At 28.7% G+C, this 19,273-nt stretch overlaps 2 protein-coding genes across 8 annotated transcripts in view; one reads left to right on the top strand and one right to left on the bottom strand.

Annotated features, from left to right (window-relative positions):
• Positions 1-2,165, top strand: part of LOC105204358 (bifunctional peptidase and (3S)-lysyl hydroxylase JMJD7) — a 38,621-nt gene extending 36,456 nt beyond the window's left edge. For 2 of the 4 annotated variants that reach the window (XR_005574638.1, XR_005574639.1), the window contains exons 3-6: positions 866-1,112; positions 1,190-1,383; positions 1,762-1,842; positions 1,908-2,165. Coding sequence is in view for 1 of the 4 variants with exons in the window: in XM_039448574.1 (XP_039304508.1) it covers positions 866-1,112; positions 1,190-1,379 (437 nt within the window). In the remaining 3 variants the exon portion in view is untranslated. Of the gene's footprint in view, positions 1-865; positions 1,384-1,761 lie in introns of all 4 variants that reach the window. The other 2 variants (XR_005574640.1, XM_039448574.1) reach the window with 2 other exon arrangements.
• On the bottom strand, positions 1,412-18,973 carry LOC105204356 (zinc finger protein 184). Of its 4 annotated transcripts, none has more exons than XM_011173406.3 (7): positions 18,818-18,973; positions 8,609-9,398; positions 7,786-7,992; positions 6,169-6,402; positions 3,657-3,922; positions 2,606-2,999; positions 1,412-2,075 (listed from the first exon to the last, which is right to left on the bottom strand). In XM_011173406.3, exons 2-7 carry the CDS (start codon positions 9,374-9,376, stop codon positions 1,818-1,820), a joined length of 2,127 nt encoding a protein of 708 aa, XP_011171708.1. In that variant the 5' UTR covers positions 9,377-9,398; positions 18,818-18,973; the 3' UTR covers positions 1,412-1,817. The 4 variants fall into 4 exon arrangements, with proteins under 4 accessions (XP_011171708.1, XP_011171707.1, XP_011171709.1 ...); XM_011173405.3 differs by having other exon boundaries at positions 18,500-18,819; XM_011173407.3 differs by lacking the exon at positions 18,818-18,973 and adding an exon at positions 18,318-18,802.
• Positions 18,974-19,273: the final 300 nt, after the last annotated feature.

Below are 19,273 nucleotides of genomic sequence, written 5' to 3'. Positions count from 1 at the left end.
ATTATAATGAAGAATATATATATATATATATATATATATATATATATATATATATATATATATTTAATTTCATGTTTACATATAAATATAAATAATAAGAATTTCAAAAATTATACATTCATGATTAAGAATAATACAGTTCACGATGACAAATGACAGATCATGTTCTTGATGACAGATTATGAATAAATAAAAATAGAATATGATTTGATTTATTATTACCCTATCAGTAGACAATGTTTTTTAAATGTTATATATATATATATATATATATATAAATAGAATATGATTTGATTTATTATTACCCTATCAGTAGACAATGTTTTTTAAATGTTATATATATATATATATATATATATATATAACATTTAAAAAACATTGTCTACTGATAGGGTAATAATAAATCAAATCATATTCTATTTTTATTTATTCATAATCTGTCATCAAGAACATGATCTGTCATTTGTCATCGTGAACTGTATTATTCTTAATCATGAATGTATAATTTTTGAAATTCTTATTATTTATATTTATATGTAAACATGAAATTAAATAAATGGCGCGCGCCTAGCGCGCGCTTGTTGTTCTAGTGTATAAAAATTCTAATGTCAATTTGTATAAAATTCAATAGTGCTTTTCTCTATGAAAACTTGCAAGTGTCATGTTTGTTGTACTTGGTATGCTAAAAATGGAAACGGTATGGAAACATTCAAAATCATTTTGGATTTGAAATAAAGCTGGCAATTTTGAAGAAGAAACTTGCACATAGAGTATCGCGCGAACACTCTTACTAACTTTTATTTGTCCATGACAATTTTCAGAGTTTAACATTATTTATTAAACCATGTATTTTTACAATTTGCAGTGCACAAAGATCCTTATGAAAATATATATTGTGTCGTATCCGGCGAAAAGAACTTTATTTTACATCCTCCCACGGATTTACCATGGATACCATATCGAAATTATCCATCTGCAATTTACAAAGAATGTGAGCCTGGGAAATGGATTATCAAATCGATAATTAATGAAATGCCCAATTCACAAGGAATCACAAATCTCACATCAACGCCATGGATATGTGTAGATCCTCTAAATCCAGACTATAAAAAGTTACGCACATATTAATAAATTTATTTTCAAAATGACATTTATTTTAAAGATTAAGAAGAAACCAATTTATTTATAGATATCCAGAATATCGTAATACACACAGTTTGAAAGTCACACTCAGAGCTGGAGACGTATTATACTTGCCGTCCTTATGGTTCCATCACGTAACACAGTCTCATGCTTGTATATCCATCAATTATTGGTACGATATGGAATTCGATATTAAGTATGCCTACTTCAAAGCACTCGAGACATTGTGTAAATGAACAAGTAAGTGATTTAAGGCACGCTTTAAACATTGTGTGTATAGACGATGTTATTTTATTTTAAGTCATTTGGTGCATGCAAGAGATTAAAGGAATCTTATATATCTATATTTTTCTCTCTACCACTCTCCCTTTGTATATGTTTGCGCACGCGTGCGCACATGTATACGTATGCGTGATATTTTGTATAGAGATGTGTAATTTATGGCTTATAATAATACATTACTACATTTGTATCCTATTCTATAATATAATTATATACTAATTTTAACATCTACACGAATCTTCTAATTAATGTCGTTGAATTATTAAATTAAATGCATATCTTATCATTACATCAATGATACAAAGATATTAATAACATATATTATTATTCTTACAGAAGTTAGAATGTTGTGCCTTTTACAAAACTGCCACAAGACTATAAGAAAATTTAAATCAGGCTGTATCGTCGTTATCCTCAGTAAGTAAATTATATTTACGCTTTGTACCATAATTTTGAGTTTCATACATCTTTCGATTTTCTAGGTACTTTCTGTAATTGTTCTCACGTTTTCTCCGCTGCTCCTCCGCCTGTTGCCGCAATCTTTCAGGATTCATATGTGTGGTCACCATATGCCTCGTTAATGAACTCATGAATTTGTATGTAATTCCACATACATCGCAGGAAAGTATTTCCTCATTTCCTCCCTGTTGCTATTTGTAAAAAAAAAAAAAATAATTTACAGTACCTCAAATCCAAATAAAAAGATTACAAACGTGCAAAAAAATATAAAATTATGCAAATATTCGGTATATTTTCTCTTTTATATTTAAGACCACTGTACCAATTAGTAAAATAAAAAATTGAAACAATCAATAAACAAATAAAAACAACTTAATATAATTACATTTCCAAATAAAAATGATATGTTCTTCTGATTGATATTTTATGAAATTTGTATGAAAACTATTTAAAAAAGTATCAATTTATGATTTATTATTTTTGTCTTATTATTTTAATATTCTTAGAGTAAAGAGTATATTCCGTAGCTTTCAATAACAGGTACTATTACATTATTATTGTACAGCTTTTTACTTTTTAAAAACCTAAACAATGGCAATATATAACATCAATACTGTTGTTAAGAATTACAGAAGATTTTTTAAAGTCATTTAGCGAATGGTACAGTAAGCCTATAAGGAAAAAAGGAAAGATTATAAGTAATTAAAATAATTATACATACTTGTTGATGTACGAGCATGTGTCTTTGTAGATTGTTCAATCTATTAAACTCGCGACCGCATACTTCACAATCGAATTTCTTGTCAGGATCGTGATGCTTTTTGTGCATACTTAAGTCAGTCACGTGGTGAAAAGTTTTTTGGCATATATCGCATGTGTACTTGCGCTGCTCGTTAGGCATGTGAGACTCCTCGTGTTTCGCTAAACTGGACTTGTCCATGAACCGCCGACCGCAGTATATACAAGGAAGCGGTCGAGATTGAGAATTATGTAGCGTCAAATGACGACGTAGCGCTGTGGACGTGGGAAAGTTTTTGTGGCATTCCAAGCATTGGAATGGTCGATCACCGGTATGAGTTTTTCGATGGCGAGCAAGCGAACCCTGATCTGGATATCTGGTAAAAAGTAAAAAAATTGATAAGACAATTCCAATTAATAATTTCAGTAAATAAAATAATATAAATAAGAGTAGAGTGAAAGAAAAGAACAAAATTATATCAAGTTCTATATGAAGTTCTATACACGCACACGCACACATCATACAAGAGGTTTAAATCCAATGGGCAATCTCCATGTGGTACACCTTAGGTAATACTAACGTTCAACCCTCACAACTCGGAAAGTACTTAATAAAAATGAATTTTATTATAATGCTTTAAAGAGCTCTTAACACCAGTTATTCTAGAATCAAAAATAAGGTTTTCTAATTAGAAAAATCGATGTGACCTTGTCTTGACCTTGATAATGCTATTTATGATCAAACTAATAAAATCAATAAACCTTTTTAAACCCTATAACTTTTATCTAAAATATCTTTCTTAAAAATGCTTTATTTTCAATATATTTGACTGTTCCAGAACTATTGGGATACCATGTATATATTTCCCTCGAAACGATTGGATCTCGCGATACTTCATATTTTTGAATTTTTTTCCAAATATGAGGTAAGAACAGAATAACTTTATACATACCGTGCACGTATGTGTGCGTGCGTATGCATCCGCGCCAACACCTGCGCGTGTGTGCTTACACGATTAAATTTTTCAACTAACCTTTTAGGACACGAGTCACAAGGAAAGTTTCTTGTAGTTATGTCTTCTTCTCGAGCATGCTTGAGTCTATTATGCCTGAGTAACTGGAAAGATGTTTTAAAGCTTTTATTACAGATGTCACACTTCAAACTGTCCGTCGTTGGTATAATGACTTGAGTTCTCTTTTGCCCGTTCTCATCTTCTGATATTATCAAGGATATCGTTACAGTATTATCCTCATTGTCAAAATCTTGAAGCGACGACGATGATACCGTACTACTGGTTGTCTAGTAAATTATAAACACAAATAAAAAAAAAAACATTTATTCGTTATGCATATGTTACAATATATAATATATAAAAATATAGATAGTATCGCTATATATAACATTAATATATAATTAATATAGATCATATGATTAATGTTATACATACAAAGTATATGGAAACAAGTGTGAGAAAATTTAAGGAGTAATTCTAAAATAAAACAAGAATATAAAATTGTGATTAAGGCTTCAGTTTTTTATTGTAAATTGTAAATATTTAATTGTTTAAATAACTTTAGACACTTTTCATGTCAATACTTAAATATTTAAAATTACAAAATAAAAAATAGAAAAATTTTGGTGGAAACTTTGTTTTTTATTTATAATGTCTAAATAATTATAAATAATGTCTAAATACTTTAGGTTATTTTTACATAAATATATGAACATTTATTACTAAAAACCGCCTCAAATTCGTAAATTCATTATTTTTGATTTTCGTTTTATTTTATCATCTAAAATTCACTCTTTAAATTTCTTCCAGCTATTATCAAACATTAATATATAATTAGTATGTATAATGTTATGTACTGGATAAATGCAAACATTCATGTCCATTTATTATTAACCTTTAAATGGTACACCTCACTTGAGTACTTACTAATGAGATTTGACATTTTTAATTGTAAATTTATCTCTGAGGGTTAAAATAGACATTTTTTTTTAAACCCCTCTTCAATGATAAAATTTTCTTACAATGGCATCACTCAAATTTAACAAAAAAATTATTTTGCAATTGAAAATCCGTTACAAGTAAAATACCGTTTCAAACAGCTTTTTTCGAAAAAATTTATAATTCGAAAATTTAAATATTTTTCGAAAAAAAAAACCTGTTATTTTCTTGTAATTTCATAAAATTTACTGGATTTTTTAGTAAAAATAACATACTTTAATTAAAAATTATTGTTGCAAAAATAAAAAACGAAATATTTTTTCACACAACCAGAAGTAGATTTTTTGTTTATTTAATAGTAATTTAACTTTCTAGAATCTTTTAAAAATAATTTTAACAAGAATTGTTTTAACAAGAATTTTTAACACTTTTTCAATAAAAAGCATTTATTTTTTACTATTCTATTTTTCATAATATGCTACTGTATTTTATAATTTTATTCAATTTCCAATAAAGATCAATAATAAGGTGGAATCGAAGAATTATGCTAATTACAGAACAAAGTCCTAGAATCTAGAATAAGAAGATATTCATATTCTAATATTCTAATAGTCTATTTAATTTTTTATATAACTCGTAAAAAATCAAAATGTTTATAATTTCAAAATAGTATAAATAACAATTAATATACAAAATAAAAATATTTAAATTAATATTTAAATAAAAATAAGTATCTGCGAATAATGAAGAAGCATTTCCGATTTAGCATGCAGTATTAGTATACAGATGCTGATGTGCCGTAACGAATTTTGGAACTTGAGCAACTGAATGGAACTCTGCATATTTATTCCTGAGGTCCGAGGGGACAGACATATTTAACTTAGTGGGCAATTATCGCGGTAATTGTTTTTGCATAATTACTAAGTTGAAAATGTTCGTGATGCGAATTTAAAATACTATTTGAAAATTAAAACTAAACAATAATTTATCATGTAAATTTTTTTTATAATTCGATGTCTAATCGTCATCGTTTTCTACAATCCTCTCCCAATGTTCTGATAGCATACAAATAACTTGATCATAAAACAACCTAGTTTTGCTTTGACAACTTAGTTTTGCTTTGAAGAAAGAAGAATTATAGTTGTTATAATTTCCAAAGATGCAATTTTTTTTCCTATTCAAATCGTTTTGCAAGTCAAACAAATGATGATTCGATGATGCGATATCAAGAGAATGATATTTCATTTTAGTTCCATTAGGTTTGGTTTACAGCTGCAATTGCAAAATCTGTGCAATCTGCACTTAGATTAGCAGCAAACTTGATATCTGAATAGAGGATGCCTTGTTGATATTAGTTATTATATATTAAATTGTTCGTCAATTTAATTAAGTAATGTTACTTTTCTGATTCAATTTAAGAGCTAATGAAGACAAGTTGCATTTATTGCATGTTATGCTTTATGCATTTCGGAAAGGTGTAAATTAAAACTGGTGTAAAAAACATTTATAATGTTTATCAAAATCATGCCATCAGCCAATACAATGCTCTATATATAATATTATAAAACTTATTGATATATAATAATAATAATACCTGTTTATTAGAAGCAGATTTGGAATCTAAATCGGGCAAAATGAAGGTTTCTTCCTCTTCAAGTGCACTGCTGGTCTGATGCGACTTTGATGGCGATTCTTTATTGGCATTATCATCACCGCTTTCAGCAATTGCATAATTTCCGTCCTCGGTTAAATATACCGGTTGTAAAGTTCCACTAGCATCTTTGAAGTATAATTGACCATCCTCGTCCTCGTGCAAAAATATTTGATCCTAAAAAACAGGAACAAGTATAATATATTTTTAATGTTTTAAGGTTCTTCAGTCTTTTCACATAATATAAACACTTAAACTTTGAAAATATGATTAATGTGTTTCTTAAGGTATTCCTGTTTTTTTTTTCAAATTTTTTTACTATATAATTTTCTTTAAATAACTTTCTCTACTAGCATTGAGTCTCATGGAAAGGAAAGTTTTAAATAATTTAATAACATATAACAATTTTTTAAATTATATCCACAAAAAATATTTACAAAACATTTTAGAATTAAAAAAATTAAATCTATCATACTATAAAAAAAGTTTTATTTTCGAGTAAGAGTGTAAAATGTTTATACAATTCTATTCATGACATCATATATTAGTGATGTTACACTAGTGTTTATTGTTATCAAATAGCAGATTATACTGCTCAAAAATATATCGACATAATTATCATATACGATATTGCCGAAGAAAACATTTATTCTGCTGCTCGTTTGTAACGTGCTACGTGAAATAGTTTCTCGAGCGCGGACATTCCAATGTCAATTAGAGATGTATCCAACATTTGCAGAAAACGGGATCTGTTGCCGAATTACTATCAAGCTATTATTGATGCACGTGTGCATCTTTGCGTGGATGTTAAAGATTCTTGCAAACGTTCGGAGAAAATCCTAGAAACAGCGTAAACTGTGTGACTTATTTCCCTAACAGAATATTCTAGAATAGAGAAGACTAGGATTAAAACAACAGGGGTAAATTATAACATTTATATAAAATATATGTTATGAACAAGATAAAGGTGTAAAAAAGATAGAAATTCATGATCGCCATAACAAACTTCTATTTTTTTTACGCTTTTGTTTTATTTATAAATTTTTTTATATAGATACTAACACTGAACAATTTACTAGTGTTACTTTTAACCTCTCCTCTATTCATACAATATTTTGTTGTTAAAGTTGGCCAGAACAATTTAACCAGTTTTAACATGCTCGATTATTTCATAGACTACATTAAAGATCAAATAAAGCACAGACATCGATATGGAAAACGTAATGCGAAAAGAAAATCTCAGATTTCAACACCATCACTTCGGAATTAGCATATCGTACGACGACTCACATAGTACAGATCTCTTAAGGACATCTATGGAATGTTTAAAAAACGTCCTTGAGAATTTGAAAAATTTCTGTTACAGTATTTTATGACGAAATTCTTCCAGAATTATCGCATATAAAATTGTGGAAAGTTGAAAACTTTTTAAAAACTTTCCATTACAATCGGTGCTATATAGATTAAAAGATATGACTGAAAAGTTACATGACTCCCAGTTATTTTTAAGCTGAAGAACCTTCCTATAACCTTTTCAAATGTAAATGTTATATTATATACTTGAGAACTATCCTCCTCTTGATTTTGATTAGTCTCGGGATTTGCCACTTCCCAGGATATTTGTTCATCTTGTTCTATCGTCGCATTATCATACTGGTACTGCTCATTATCGTCAACGGCTTGCGCTACGTACAATGTCTCCATGTTATCTCCCTCATAATAAATAGTACCTTCAACCGGTATAGTATTTGCCTGAAGTCGTTCCATCTAAAATAATAATTTGTTTGATAATAACATTAAATTTTCTATTTTGTGAAGCTACTTTTTTTAAATCTTTAAAAATTTATTTTTAAAAATATATTTTTCAAAATTATTTTCCATTGTTTATTATTTAAAAATTTATATTTTTTTAATAATATGAATTATTATCAAATATGAATATTATCAATACTTGACATATGCAGTTTATTAATGGCCATGATTCCAAATCTCCTAGTAGAATTAAAAATTTAAACATCATTTTAATCAAAACATTTACACAATTATTGTCGAAACTTAAATTATTTTAATAACTCAATTTTTTCGCAGTTTGAACATATAAAACAAAAATAAAATCGAACTTCTTTTAACAAGTGCCATTTATTTATTTATTGAGCAAAATGAAAACTACTTAGGACGATAAGGATAAGTGCTCTGATTATAAACCTGATGCTTTTGAGCTTTAATATGTTAATAACTTTTTTATTAAAAAAAATAGCAAATCAAACTTCAATGATAATGAATAAAGGACGAAAGATAATTTTAAAAATTAGTTACTCTTTAACAGAAATTCCTAAAAATGTAAAAAATCAATACAACAATCGTACAGATTAGGAATACTAACTTTAACATAATGATCATTAAGCTTCTCTTGTTGCTGTTTAGTAGAATCTTGCTTTTTTGTTCCAAGTACAGTGTATAACAGATTATTCTCCGTATTTTTCACTATTTCTTGAGTCGACTCACCATCATCTTCAATACTATTTACTTTATTGCCATTATCATTTCGAGATTTGTCCGCTTTTCCCGCAGAGTCCACGTGAATTTTTAAATCTAATCTGTTTGATTGTAACAGGATAGTTTGATTTACATTTTTCTTATCAATTTGCACCCGTAAAGAACTCGCACGATTATCTGACAATTCGGAATTATTGTCCAGACCATCTGCACGCTCCAGTTCCTCATCCTGCCAATCCTCATCAACGTCATAATTTATAACTTGCTTCTTAGCGGTTTTCTGTGTACTATTTTTTACATTCTTGGTCGGTTCTTTGTCGATTTGAGAGGTAAACATTACATTCTCCTCGTCAAAACTGTAAAGCTCTATATTTTTACTGGTCGTTTTATCATTTCTCTTTTCAACTGTTTCAGTATCTTTTGCATCCGTCGATTTGTCTTTATCCGAGGCATCGCCATTCGGAGGTGTTTCATCAATTTCTTCAACTTCTTCAATGATCTCTATAATTTCCTCTATCTCCGTTTCCTCAGAATCTTCATTGGCTTCAGATTCAAATATGATATCTTCTTCCGTAACATTTCCATCTTTCAATACCTCCATGACATCCTTGTTATCCATAACCAAGTTCTCCAATATCTCTGATGATAATTCCATTTTTAAACTCCTGCAAAAACTCCTGAAAAATAAATACATATGTTTGAGATATTGTATACTAAGGTACCCGAGTCGAATAAGGCCCACCTAACTTATTTTATTTTTTATAAATTCTATTTACAAAGATATTGAACTAAATGAGAATAAAATGTTTCAACCACTCGCCAAAATAAAATTATCTTCTATATAAAACATTTTTAAGTAAACAAAAAAGAAATGTTTTTAAACTCTGAAATTGGGCCTTATTAAATTCTTGTGCTTTTAATAAGAGCCGAATTAAAAATAAATTGAAAATAACAAAGGAATTAAGTATTATTTTCCAACTCACTGTTAAAATGATTATTAATCACAAATACGAAATCTTTTAAGATCTATTTTACCAGTAAAACATCACAATTATTTTTAATTTTGTCTATAATTAATATTTTAACTTTAAGAAATTTTGGCTATTTCAGTGCAATTTTAGCTTATGGAAAGTTAGTATCATTGAAAATTGTTATTCTCTGTTGCAAGTCACATACATAATAAACAAATAACAATGGCTATAACAATAAATGTACAAGTGGGCACAAAAAATTATTTATTAATACATTATTTATAAAAAAGCATATTTATTCCAAAAAATTGATATACATATTTGTTTTTTCCTATAGTTAGAAAGTTGAATAATATTATAATATGTTGTAAACCATAAAATAATGTATACTTATTAAATTTACAACACATTTTTATAAAAACGACTAATTTACCCACTTTGTTACAAGCTTTCGTTGCACTGAATAAACGTGTTGCCTCCGGTATCAATTTCCTATTCAGTCTTTATCTACTTCCTATGACATATCTTTTAAGCATATATTTTAAACATAAAACGGGTTTTTAAATGGTAAATTGAAAAGTGAGCCTTATTTAGTACTGGGCTTTATTCGGCTCAAGTACCTTATAAAATCTGTTGAACAAGTAAAGAACAGATTAATTCATTAAAGCCCAAATCAGCCAAGATAGCCAAAAAATAACAATTGAAAATAAGACCGCAGCATAAAAAAACATTATGTACTGACGTAAAAAGCACTTTTCAAAAATCAATTTTGCAACTAATTATTATAAACAAATTATTAAAAATGGGCTGTAGAGGAAAACTGATTGCGCCAATCGGGGAAATTCTACAGGAAAAATGACAAAAGAAACATACATATCCGACTCTTTCTTAAATCATTCATACTTTATGCTAAAAAAAATAAGCTTTATAAATAATTAAAAAACCTGTTTCTGCCCATAACCAAACAAACAAAGCCAAAAAATAACACTTGGAAATAGGACTGGAGCACAAAAAAACATTATTGACATAAAAACCACGTTGCAAAAATCAATTTTGCAACTATGTGTTATACACAAATTAGTTGCAAAATTGATTTTTGCAATATGCTTTTTATGTCATTGTTTATGTCCTAGTCCTATTTCCAATTGTTATTTTTTGACTATCTTTGTTGGCCATGGACAGAACGAGTTTTAATTTAGTTTTTTTTTGCATAAAATATGAATGTTTTAAGAAAGTCATATATGTATGTTCTTTCAGCAATTTTTCTCGTAGAATCAATTGGCACGATCAGTTTTCTTTTACAGTCAATTTTTAATAATTTATTTATAACAATTAGTTGCAAAATTCATTTTTTAAGTAATTTTTAAATTGATTTTTGTCAACGTTTTTTCATGTTCCAGTCCTATTTCCAATTGTTATTTTTTAGTTATCTTTGTTGTTCTGGCCATTGCTTTTAATAGGTTAATGCTTCGCCACTAAAAATCTTTAGGACTCACAAATAACTGGTCTGTACAAAAGCCAAAATATAATCCAGTATATTATCATTAGATAGTCAAATTTGTCAGGAAGGTATTAATATACATTCGTAATCGAATGTGTTGCATAAAAGTAATAGAAATCTAGCAATAGTCGTAATCTGTTTCTCTAATATTAGAAATGTATCAGAAAACGAGAAGACGATATAATGACAAAATGTATACTACATTTGTTTATTTTTTCGGATTAATTTTTTCATGATTTTAAAACATTTAATATTATTATTAATATATTTACAAAATTATACGTATAATGTTTATAAAATATTATAGTGATAAACAATCATTATTTTACATTATATTGTCAACATTTAAATAATAAGAAATAAAATCTAACATTTTTAATAATCTGTTGCTTCATTTTAATATGATTTTTATGAAAAAGTTACTTTTAATTTTATAAAATTCTCACTTTGTGTTGAGATCTTTGTTAACATTTGCGTTATATTTCAGTTTATTTTTAATAAGTGGTAGATTCATTATTGTAGGAATGCGGAAAGAGAAGGCGCTGTAAAATCACTTAATTTATGCCTAAATGATGGAACCTTTCTAAAGCATGTTTTCTTATATTTTTTGATGTGCTGAATCATTTGTAATGTTTATTTCAAAATTGATTGATAGGAAAATATTAAAAATCGCATTCAAACTAGCAAAATTTTATCGAAATCTGAGCAAAAACTCGAGAATACATGACACCTTTTATCTTTATCATTTCCTATCCCACCCTTCTACTCGCGTGCGTGTGTAATGCGCGCATGGATGTATAGGGTATTCCAAAAGTGCCAGGAACCCTTAATATTTCAGAAACTAAACTTTTCTGAAAAAAATTTCAGACAAAAGTTGTAGGGTTTAAAAAGAACCATACTGATCCTATCAGTTTGACCTTGAATGGCGTCAAGATCAGGTCAAGATCAAATCAATTTTTTTAATGAAATGCCCAATTTTTTATTCCAAAATCTAATAATTACAGAGACGTATAACTTACAAGCCTCATAACTCAGAAAACACTTAATGAAAAATAACTTCATTATAGTGTTTTGAAAAGCTCTTGACACCACCTATTAGATTTTGGAATGAAAAAATAAGGTATTTTAGGATATTCCATTAAATGATAAATGTAAAAGGAAGATAAGATGTCGTGTAATCCTCAAATTTTTATTCAGATTTCGACGAAACCTTGCTACTTTGAATGCTATTTTCAATACTTTCCCATCAATCCATTTTGAAATAAATATTTGCAAATGATTCAGCACATAAAAAAAAACATGCTTTAGAATGATTCCATTTAAGCATAAATTATGTGGGTTTGTGCTCTTGAATTTTCATTAATAGTATATAGGAGTTAATAAATCTATTAAAAACGCATAGCTTAGTAATGAGAAAAAAAGTTAAATTACACTAGGATTAGCAATAAGTTACGTCGTTCCAATTCTATCATATCAATTTATTACTTTTTGTAGAAGATTGTCGGTTTACAGTATTGATGGAATAAAAAGTTAAGAATAAAGTATAATATACAATTTTTATTACACTAGTTTACAGAAAAAAATTTTTTTTATTGTTTTGAACCAGACAAGGCATTTCATATAGATTTTTGAATGTTAAAAACAATGCCGCAAGCCAATTTTCACTAACACGGTAGGTTTTCAAAGTAACTGAGATTTAATGTACAAAAAATAATTACTTTCTTGATATAAAATTTTTTTGCACAAAAGTCAACATTACCTTGAAATTCTGATCAAAAGTCATGAATGTATTGTTCTTTTCCTAAAATAAAATCCATTTTTTTTTAATATATCTTACTTTTTAACCGTGTTATGAAAGGTTTAATTAAAGTTTTGATGAGATAATAAATATTTTGCCTATAATAATAACATCATATACTTATATTTATAGTTTAGAATTACTAATACACGTACAGTGAATAAAATCAATTTTAGAAAAAGATTCATGAATGCGACGCTACCTTCTAGCTTTAATCTTTCATAACATAGCTAAAAATTATAATATTAAAATAAAAAGAATTCTATTTTATAAAGGACAAATAATACATTAATGATATCTGATCAAAATTTCAAGATAATGTTAACCATTTTTACAAAAAATCTCTAATATCACAAAAGCCATATTAAATTTTAAATATTTTGAAAACCTAACGTACTGGTACAATTTGATTAACCACATCATTATCAGCACCAAAACTCTGTAAGAAACACTTTATATAATTTAAAATAATTTTCGGCTGTAAACTGTTATTAGTAATTAAAAGATGTTTACATTATTGAATTACATTAATATCAAAAAGTAACAAATGTGATAAAAATAAAAGTTTTAATTAAATTAAGTTATTATGTAAGGGAAGGTGAAGTGAGACATGGGGTGAAGTGGGACAATGCTACTATAGGATATACGTAGTAAAATTTCAGAGCAACCAATAGCTGTCATTTATTGTGCGTCAAGCCAAACCATTTTAGATTAGTCTTTGGTGAACGTGCACGCATATTTTGTTGCTGTCATAACTACAATTTTTTTGCATAAAAGTTTTTTCCAACATTTACGGAGTTTTTATTTTCAATAGTTTTTCCTACAATTTGAAGAAGGTAAATATATGCAAAGTTCTCGTTTGTTGTTTAGTTTTATTATTTAATTTTGATTGCAAATGTTTACGAAGCATATTTTCGATGATATGCGCCATAATTTTGAAACATTGGATTTGGGGTGAAGTGGGACATTTTTTGTGGGCTGAAGTGGGACATTTTGTGTGGCTGAAGTGGGACATTTTTTGTGGGGTGAAGTGGGACATTTTTTGTGGGGTGAAGTGGGACATTTTTTGTGGGGTGAAGTGGGACACGCCATTAAAGCTGAAGATCACGTGTATGCTAACCACAGCGCAAGTCGCTACATCTCGTCGATGATAGGTATCCTAACCTCAACAGTCATCTTGATATCTCGGTTTGCAATTACCTATTATTGATAATTTTCATTCTCTAATCATTAAATAAACATTACAAATTCTATTTCAGACAATTCTTACTTGATTTTTGGTCAAATTTGACCAAAAATCATTGTGTCCTACTTCACCCCACAACTTTTTGAGATGGCCAAAAACTCACTTTTTGGAAAATCCAAAGAAAAATATAATAAAAAGTATAATTTTAAAATTCTGTGAGCATAGAAAGTTAGTTAATGAAATTTTCTATCAAATGGACATCTCAAGTTTACAAAATTATGATTTTTTTTTAATTTTTTTACGAAAAAATAACATAGTCTACTTCACCGCACATTTCCCTAAATATTATTAACTGAAAAATTTAAGGTAAGTTTTATTTTTGTTTTATAAAACAATATTTTCAACATTGTATGTACAATTTTTTAATATACTAATATAAAAACCTAATACAAAATATTTTTCAATTTTCATTTTTTCTGTACCAAAATCTTAAAATGTTAATTAATAAATCAAGAGATGACTAATTAGCAAGCGACAATAAGATGTTTATTTGTATAAATTATTTGAGATCAATTTAAATACATTTTTCGACAACTTAGCACTCTTTGGTGCTTATAAATAATCAAATAATCATATTGGTTTATAAAACGTTTATATTATTTTTGACTTTTGCAAAATATTCACATAATGACATGTAATTATTTATTATAAACACTGGAGAGAACTAAGTTAAATCAAAACACATTTGTATTTAATTTAAATTGATTTTAAATAATGTATACAAATAAGCATCTTATTGTTGCTCGCTAATTGGTTTATCTCTTAATTTATTGCTTTGCATCGAGCTTGATGTCATTGTTATATCAATTGAGCCCAATAAATAAAATTAAAATTCCTTCAAAACTAATAACGAATTCAATTGGGCTGCACTAGTGCGTACTGATGCACATTAAAACCGTTATATATTGATGATCTAAGTAAAAATAAAATGCAAATATCTCAAATGATAAAACATATATTTTATAAAACAGCACAAGTATATTGAGGATTTCGCTGTTTACTCCATTTGTATATTTATATTAAACACACATCTTTACATGGATTTATATCCAATAACTCTAATGTGAACTATTAGGTCCAACCAAATTTGCTATAAGAATTTCCGCATCTTTGCAATTATAGATTCAACTATATTTACTTACTATTACGCATTTGTAAAACTTCATCGATATCGAACTTAAGGAGTTTTCTAAATCCTTGTCATGAAAAATTCTTATAGTAGAATACATTAAAATTTAAATATATGTATAAAGAATTCGGGAAAAGATGTAGACTTTTTCAGCACTTTTAAAAATTCTCTAAAATGTTAAAAAATTGTACAGAAATTTTGAGAAATTCTGAAATAATATATGAAAAATTCTATGAAAAATTTTCACCTGAGAAATAATATTATATATATTCACATTGTATACACATAACATTGATTACTCATTTTATGTATAAACACTCAATCCTGCAAGCATTAAACTTAAAGTCTTACTTTACTTATTTTATACTTCTTATATTCATTGTGTGCAATAAATATAAAATTTTGTATTATTCAATTGTTTATATCTTGTTTATTGTTCTCATTATACATACATCTAAACTTTATCTAAATTTTATTGACTGTATAAGTTTTGTCTCGGCTTTAACTTGTGATTGTTAAACATTGTTAACATATGATGCTGAAAAATAAGTCCAAAATTTCCATGAATACTGTTTTATTCTCATATTATTACGTAGTTTTGATTTGAGAATCAATTATATTACTTATATCTAACTTAAATGTTCATTATTGATATTTTCTTATTATACATCTAAACTTTAGCTAAATACATTCTTAAATACACCTAAACTTTATTTAAATTTTATTCACTATACAAGTCTTGGCTTAGCTCATAAACTTTAAAAAAGCATAAAAAATCCTATAATTATAAATTTTATCTCTTGATTGTATGCAAAATAGTAGTTCCAATGTTATTAACAATGAGTTTTGACAATTAAAATTTACTGTCCATTAGCCACATTTACTTAGATGATTCAATCACAGTGAATTATAATGAATTATGATTACATACATTGAGCTAATTACTCATTTGTTCATATATTATGAATCTGTATTTTTATTTTCGAAATGGATAATTCAATTTTAGATGTCATCGACTTTGTCGATCTCAGTAACTCCTAATAGAACTAGACATTTACACATAAAATATTAATAGTCTACATTTCGGATATATAATATAAATTATGTAAATTATTCCAGATTCTCAAATCCTGATTGAGATATTTTTTTATAACAAGTTCTTTACACTTTTCAAAGTTTATAAATTTGATATTATCAATTTAGCATTGTGGTTACTCTCTCTCTATTCTGATTCAATTTAAAAACTGTTTCAAAATTAAATGTATCAGTGCACAATTTGAAAACCTTTAATAAAATGTATATGTATACAAACTCAAGAAATATTAAGCAGTAAGATCCTGCGCTGATCATTCATTGACTCTTTCATCCATTTAATTTGTTATACATATCACAGTATTATCTCATTTATTGTTATATAAACTATGGCTATTCATAGTTCATTCTCAAGATCAGTTTCTTAAATACAATCTTAAGACACTGATGCAAATCTTGTAATTAATTCATATCTTAAATTTGTACTAAGGATGAGATATTATATAAGAACAAACTATTACTACATTTACATGTCATCATTAATTAGGTGTAGAAACGTCTGTAGTTATGAAACTGGTCAATTACAGTCATTCCATTCTTCATAGTGCTTGTGATTAGTCTGTTTTATAATTACTAATATTATTAAATCTAATTAATGGTGACATATAAACATAATATATGAACACCAGCCCATGTCATCTATCTAAACAATAATCTATCATCGAAGATACAGAAATAATGGAATTTACATTTCACTTTTCAATTCTTCAATATATTGGGTTGGCAACTAAGTGATTGCGGATTTTGTTAATAGATGGTCTTAGCACATTTTTTTGTTTGGTCAACGTAGCACCTAACCTATAGTTTTCTTGTTGTTTGGACTTCTGCCTGTAATTTAGTAAAAAAATTTTATTGATTAGTTATTTAGTTATTTTTATCCCAATTTAAAAATGGAAGAACAAGCACATTTCAAACATATTTTATTGTATTATTTCTGAAAAGGCAAGAATCGCATCGCAAGCACACAAGATGTACTGTATATGGGAATGAAGCCTTGAAAGAAAGGCAGTGTTAAAATTGGTTTGCGAAATTTCGATCTGGTGATTTTTCGTTGATTTTAAATTGACATAAAAACAAAACTAAATAACTAATCGATAAAACTTTATTACTAAATTAAAGGCGAAAGTCCAAACAACAAGAAAACAATATAGGTTAGGTGCTTTGAACACGTTGACAAAACAAAAAAATGTGCTAAGACCATCTCTATTGACAAAATCCACAATCACTTAGTTGCCAACCCAATACTTTAATTTTATCAATATTATAGTCAGATATATTAATATTAAAATTCAATAACTTTTTTCTGTATTGTTATCCAATTTATTATTTTTATTGTTTGTATTGTCTAAATGAAAACTCATGTAAACATAATGTAAACAATATGTAAATAATCCATGTAGACATTAAATCTGAATTATATAGTGCAGCTCTCTAATCCAAATTCCAGATGAAAAGTTATAGTTTATCTACAGTGAAAATGTCTTACTCTCGATTTAGCTCATAAATAAACTTTTAGACATCTTAGAAACCTATAATTTATGAGTTTTTGTTAATTTTTTTAATTGGACAATTAAATTTGCGATAATATCGATCTCTTCACAGATCTCGATAATTTCTATGATGAGGTAACAAACCCATGTTATATATCTATCTGTAGCACAGGGCCCATGGGGTAACTTCTCTAACCCTTTTTTCAGAGTTTCTCCATAACGAAAGTTACGTGTCAAGGCTAAACAACACGACATGAAAATCAGCGGATTCATCGGCGTATCATCATGTGCATAAATTCGTGTAGAAATTGTTGACCGATGCTAAGAAAAAAATGCGCGTCCAACGTGCCGACGGATATTGCAACTCACTTTCTCTTTCTCTCGCAAGCCAAACTTGTGCGAAGACGAAGAATGAGAAGCGCAAGAAGAGATATCAAAGGAACGAGATATCAAAGGAAAAACAGTTGCAAGAAACGGAGGCGAAGGGGGTGCGACGTCAAACGTGACCGAAATGCCCGCTTCGCACGGCAGCAACGGTTCCTCCCGCTTACCGCAACGAACGGCGTCCTCGTTGTTCCACACATGTCAGGGCGGTCAGGACGATGAACGGTGAACGGACCGGACGAAGATGCGTCGCCACGACGTTGCACGCGACGCCGAGAACTCGCTCACCCGTCGGTACGAAAATCCCGTGAATTTATCAACGGCTAACAATATGGCCAACCGTGGGGACAAGGGTACGCGGGGCGGGAGGGGAATAAACGAGAAAGCGTTTATCATGCGGAATTGCGAAGAGGAAAAGGCGGAGAAAACGCGATGTGTTCGATATTAAATTGTTGTTACTAGTTGATCTGATCACCGTAACGTACCTGTCGTAGTTCTACGAGTTTGCGGGCGATACGCCACTGAGCTAATGGTTCGATGAGTGTGCTCGGTCGATACGCCGATTGTCGCAGAGATCGCCTCCTCTGTCTTCTCCACCAAGCGAGCGAGCGATGCCAAGGCAGGCCCGCGCGGGAGTTTTGCTACACAGACGCGCACGCGCGACCGGAAGTATTGCGACCGCGCAAAACATATCGATAGTATATATCGACCAATCGAGTTTAGCTGGGCTGCGTTCAAAAAAACGTTATAGAGCATTTCTATGTAGCATCAATGGTCCTAGTTTACACCGAGCACTTGATACGCGTACTAACTAGAAACTTTCTATTAAATTATCTTAAGCCTGCCGCAGACGATACGTTTTTTCTTACTGGATTTCTAACTGGATTTTCTTACTTGCTACCGTACGGGCAATGGTACTGGCAGTGCTACTGGCCGTGGCT

This window comes from Solenopsis invicta, chromosome 4 (genome assembly GCF_016802725.1).
Source record: "Solenopsis invicta isolate M01_SB chromosome 4, UNIL_Sinv_3.0, whole genome shotgun sequence".
Taxonomy (NCBI): Eukaryota; Metazoa; Arthropoda; class Insecta; order Hymenoptera; family Formicidae; genus Solenopsis; species Solenopsis invicta.
The sequence above is the reverse complement of the archived record's forward strand: the minus strand, read 5'-3'. Positions and strand labels throughout refer to the sequence as shown.